At 52.3% G+C, this 5,209-nt stretch overlaps 1 protein-coding gene across 1 annotated transcript; it reads right to left on the reverse strand.

The window, feature by feature from the left end:
* Positions 1 to 704: 704 nt before the first annotated feature.
* On the reverse strand, positions 705 to 1,942 carry SSTR1 (somatostatin receptor 1). Its single transcript, XM_060262770.1, has one exon. The coding sequence runs from the start codon at positions 1,848 to 1,850 to the stop codon at positions 714 to 716; it is 1,137 nt and encodes a 378-aa protein (XP_060118753.1). The 5' UTR covers positions 1,851 to 1,942; the 3' UTR covers positions 705 to 713.
* Between the last annotated feature and the right edge of the window lie 3,267 nt (positions 1,943 to 5,209).

Consider the following 5,209-nt stretch of genomic DNA (forward strand, 5'->3'; position numbering starts at 1 on the left):
CTGTCTTCTTTGGCAGGAAGAAGCTGTGGGCTTTCTCAGCTGTGGGGAGAGGGGGAAGGACGCTGGCCGGTCAGACTGAAACGATTTCCAAGACAGGTGGAGAGACTGGGAAACCCGGGAACCTCTTTCTCCCACTCCCACTCAAGCCCGTGTGAAGTCCTCATAACCATGAGAGAGCGGCTCTGAGCTTCCCGAGCTGGGCCCGGGGAAACGCTGCTTAGAGGGCCTGTGGCAGGCAGCAGAATCCCAGCGAGTGGGAATGTGCGGAGAAAGAAAGCCTGGCTCCCTCCCCCCGGGGTGGGGGTGGGGGTCGCTTAATTCCTTGTCTCGCGAAAGGGGGAGCAGCGCTCCCGGCGGCTCGCTGTGTGGCACTGAAGAAGCGCACGGACGGCAGCCGCTGGCCCAACCTGAGACGCTCGCTCTCTGGGGCGAAGCTCGACGACACACAAGCGAGGCGGGCGGAACCAGCCACAGTCAGGAGAAACAGCTAAGGAAAAACCCCCTCCACCACCACCACCCCCCCTGGCCAAAAGGCCGCGCCGAGCCACCCGACGACAGCTCGCTTCCTGGAGAGAGCGGCTGGCTGAGCCTTGCAAGGCGAGGCGCCCCCTCCTCCTCCTTGCCGCCCCCCCCCCTTTGGTGTCCCGCTCGTCCTCCTGCTTCCCTCGCTGGGCGCCGTCGGGGGCAGGCAGGGGCCAGCGGCCTCGCCCTCCTCAGAGGGTGGTAATCCGGGAGGTGCAGGTGCCGTTGCGGTAGACGCTGCCCGCCGACTCGCCGAAGTTGTCGGGGGGGAAGTCCTCGACGCTGTAGGCCCTGCTCTTGAGGGCGGTGGCGTAGTAGTCGACGGGCTCCTCGGCGGCGTTGTCCATCCAGCTGAGGCAGAGCAGCCTCTGGAAGGAGCGCTTGAAGTTGTCCGAGAGGAAGCCGTAGAGGATGGGGTTGGCGCAGCTGTTGGCGTAGCCCAGGATGACGGAGAGCTGGCTGATGGTGGCGTCGTCGGGCTCGACGAAGAGGTTGACCAGCTGGACGACGTAGAAGGGCATCCAGCAGATGACGAAGACCATGACCACCATCATGACCATGAGGGTGATCTTCCGCTCGGAGCGCTTGCGCTGCTGCCAGCCGGCCTTGAGCGCCACCATGCGCATCTTGGCGATGATGAGGATGTAGCAGAGGCTGATGGCCCCCACGGGCAGCAGGAAGCCCATGAGGAAGGTGTAGACCACGAAGACCACCAGCCACTTCTGCTTGGGCTCGGGCATCATCATGTTGCAGGCCACCGTGCCGTCGGTGTTGGTCTCCGTCTTGGAGAAGATGATGATGGGCAGGATGATGACGATAGCCAGCCCCCAGACGGCCAGGTTGACCAGCTTGGCCACGGTGGGCCGGCGGTAGCGCGACGCCTTGATGGGGTGCACCACGGCGATGTAGCGGTCCACGCTGAGCACCGTCAGGCAGTAGATGCTGGTGAACATGTTGACGGCGTCCACGCTCAGCACCAGCCGGCAGAGCAGCGAGCCGAAGGGCCAGTGGTGGAGCAGAGTGGAGGTGACCAGGAAGGGCACGCTGAGCATCAGCAGCTCGTCGGCGATGGCCAAGTTGAGGATGTAGATGTTGGTGGCGGTCTTCATCTTGGCGTAGCGCAGGATCACGTAGATGACCATGGAGTTGCCGCACAGCCCCACCAGGCACACCACCGAGTAGATGAAGGAGATGAGGATGGCGCTCCCGCCCTGGGCCTCCCCGCCGGCCCCGCCGGGCCCCTCGCCGCCGCCGCCGCCGCCGCCGCTCACCGTGCCGTTGGCGCCCGCCGAGCCCGACGAGTTTCTGCCGCCCGCCGCCGACTCCATGCCGCCCGCGCCCGGGCCATCCTCCGCCCCGTCGGCCCGGGCTCAGAGCGGCCACAGCCTCTCCTGCGCCGCCCCTGCAGCTCGCAGCCCGGCAGCAGCGCGGGGAGCCTCGCGCCTCCCTCAGCCCGACAGTGGCAGGCATTGCCGCGCCCGGCGATTAATAGGCGGCGAGCGGCGCGTCAGCGGCGACGAAAGGCAGCGAGGAGGCGGGAAGGGCAGAGACGCCTCCCCGCCGAGCTGAGTCAGGCAGCAGCGCCGAGCAGCCCTCAGCAGCAGCAGCAGGACGAGGCGGCGGCGGCGGCGGCGGCTGCTGCTGGAATCCCCTCCTGCCGGGCCCCTGGCGCGCTTCGCCTCAGGCACAGTCCTCGCCAACTTCCCTCTCAGGCCTCCTCCGGCTCCCCCGCCTCAGCTCCGCTCCCTCCAACTCCGCGTCCCAGAGAGAAGTTCCAGAGGCCCCCAAACAAACCAGGAATCCAAAGTCCTGCGATTCATACCTGGTGTTCAGACCAACCCAAAACCTCGCCACACAGTTGGTTGCGCAGCTTTTGAGTTCTTCAGAATGCTTCCTCAGGATGGAGGAAGGAGGGTATTTCTTTAGAAAATGCAGTCTTATGCCGCCTCTCTAGAAACTAGCCTGAGGTGGCTTACTACACAAATACATCCTCAGCCTTGTCAAGAACAGAAAAAGCAGTCTCCTACCAAAGTAACAATCTTTGTAAAAGAATACCACAATGCCAAACAGAACATTTAAAAGTTAGCCATTAAAAAAAACAAGGGCTTACAACCAGCATTGTAGGAACTAAGCAGCCTAAAACTATATTCATAAAACAACTACAAATGATTGAATATCTTACTTGCAGGGAGTGTTGATGTTTCCTAGGGGCTTTCAGGCCATGGCCTCATGTCTGCTTCTGTTTTTTTGAAGAACCTTGCAGTCTTAGGATGCACTGAGGCACCATGGGGAATTTCAGTCACCCTTGGTCCCCAGGAAAGAAGACAATGGCAACCTACGCTATACATACTAAAAACTTAACCAAATACCTCTCTAGAGTGGATCAAATGTATTCTAGAATCTCCACACTTGGCATCTTCAGGAATTAGTCACCAGCACTCCCCATCAGTGTCTGTGCCCTATGATCTATTATAACCAGTCTATTGTATTCTCTATTGTACTGTATTGTATTCCTAAGGGAAGTCAGACCTAAGGGAAATCAACCCAGACTGTTCCCTGGAAGGTCAGATGCTGAAGCTGAAGCTCAAATACTTTGGCCACCAAATGAGAAGGGAGCACTCACTGGAGAAGATCCTGATGCTGGGAAAGACAGAAGGCAAAAGAAGAAGGGGACGACAAAAGATGAGATGGCTGGAAGTGTTACAGATGTAACAATCACGAATTTGAGCAGACTTCGGAGGATGGTGGACATCAGGAGGGCCTGGTGTGACTCGCAAAGAGTTGGACTCGACTGTGCGACTGAACAACAACAAAATTGTATTCTCTCTCCTCCACTACACCACACTTGGGCCTCCTACATGAATTCAACCTCAGTGTCATCCTTACATCATGTTTTAATTTATCAGCCTCTCAATTTATGCCTCATCCCTACACAGGGCACTATCACCACCATAGCATTTACTCATGCATTCATCAGTCCCCAAACGCACAGTTCCAATAGTTCTATAAGCCATTTCTTTTCATTTGTCCATGCAATGTTTTATGGTGTACATTCTTCATACATACGTACTCTTGCATCTCTTTTGCAACTTCTATTGTTATTAATGAAAATAGTAACACCATTGCCTAACACAGAATTATATTCATGTGCACTCACAGCTCTCATAAACTGTGCACACCATGGCACATAGCCTTGTTATATGTGTGTGTGAGTGTGTGTGTGTGAATAAATCTTCTGTGAACATGTTCACAAACAGGAAAACTGATGAAACTTCAAATGGCTACAAGTATCTAACCTGCTTTTGCACAATAACACACACCTTAGCTAACATATGCATCCAGTTATAAGCCTTTTACAGACCACACACAATCCATAAAGTCACTATAATGACACAAAAAGTTGCCTTCTTTCCATGTTACCATGATAAATATCCCATCAATTTCAGTAAAATAGTTTAAAGTTCCACATTTGTGAAGTATGTATTTTTTTTAATTACTGATGAGGGTTAAAGGAGACAGTGCTGAAGCAGAATTTTTACAGCTGAACATCAGCTGAATTTAACATAAGAAAAGATTCATTCAATTTAGATGAAGGGGGAGTGAGAATTAGTAGAAAGAAAACATTAACAGTTTGAGATGTGCAGATGACATCACATTATTGGCAGAAAATAGTGAGGACTTGAAACAACTACTGATGAAAGTTAAAACAGAAAATGCCAAAGCAGGATGACAGCTGAACATCAAGTAGGCAAGAGTAATGACTACTGGGAAATTACACAGCTTTAAAGTTGACAATGAAGAAATCCAAATTGTTCAAGATTTTCTATTCCTTGGCTCCATCACCAACTAAAAGGGAGACTGCACCCAAGAAAACAGAAGGAGACTGAGACTGGGGAGGGCAGCCATGAAGGAGCTAGAAAAGATTCTTAAGTGTAAGGATGTGTCACTGGTGACCACAATCAAGTTAATTCATACCATGGTATTCCCCATTACTATGTATGTTTATGAAAGTTGGACAATGAAGAAAGCTGACAGGAAGAAAGTAGGTTCCTTTGAAATGTAGAGTTGGAGTTTTATGGATACTGTGGATCACCAAAAAGACAAATAAGTGGGTTCTAAATCAATTTCAAGCCTAAATTCTCTGTAGAGGCAAAAATGACTAAATCAAGGCAATCCTTCTTTGGTCACAAAGACAAGACTTTCTGTAAAAGATAATAATGCTACAAAAGATGAAGAAATTGGATTTATATCCCGTCCTCCTCTCAGAGTGGCTCACAATCTCCTTTATCTTCCCCCCCCCACAACAGACACCCTGTGAGGTGGGTGGGGCTGAGAGGACTCTCACAACAGATGCCCTTTCAAGGACAACCTCTATGAAAGCTATGGCTGACCCAAGGTCATTCCAGCAGGTACAAGTGGAAGAGTGAGGAATCAAACCCAGTTCTCCCAGATAAGAGTCCACACACTTAACCACTACACCAAACTGGCTATCCTGACGGCAGCAGGAAAATAGATGGATTGGCTCAATAAAGGAAACCATGGCCTTCAGTTTGCAAGACCTGAGCAAGGCTGTTCATGATAGAGTGTTTTGGAAACCATTAATTCATAGGGTTGCTATAAACTGCAATTGACTTGATGGCACATATGTATAAAAATTAATCTGATGTCTGCTTCTCTGTTCCCTTCC

This window comes from Heteronotia binoei, chromosome 21, assembly GCF_032191835.1.
Source record: "Heteronotia binoei isolate CCM8104 ecotype False Entrance Well chromosome 21, APGP_CSIRO_Hbin_v1, whole genome shotgun sequence".
In the NCBI taxonomy this organism is placed as follows: domain Eukaryota; kingdom Metazoa; phylum Chordata; class Lepidosauria; order Squamata; family Gekkonidae; genus Heteronotia; species Heteronotia binoei.

What these genes read in the sequence shown, in the direction of transcription:
- SSTR1 (XM_060262770.1), bottom strand. Translation starts at nt 1,850, where the DNA reads ATGGAGTCGGCGGCGGGCGGCAGAAACTCGTCGGGCTCGGCGGGCGCC.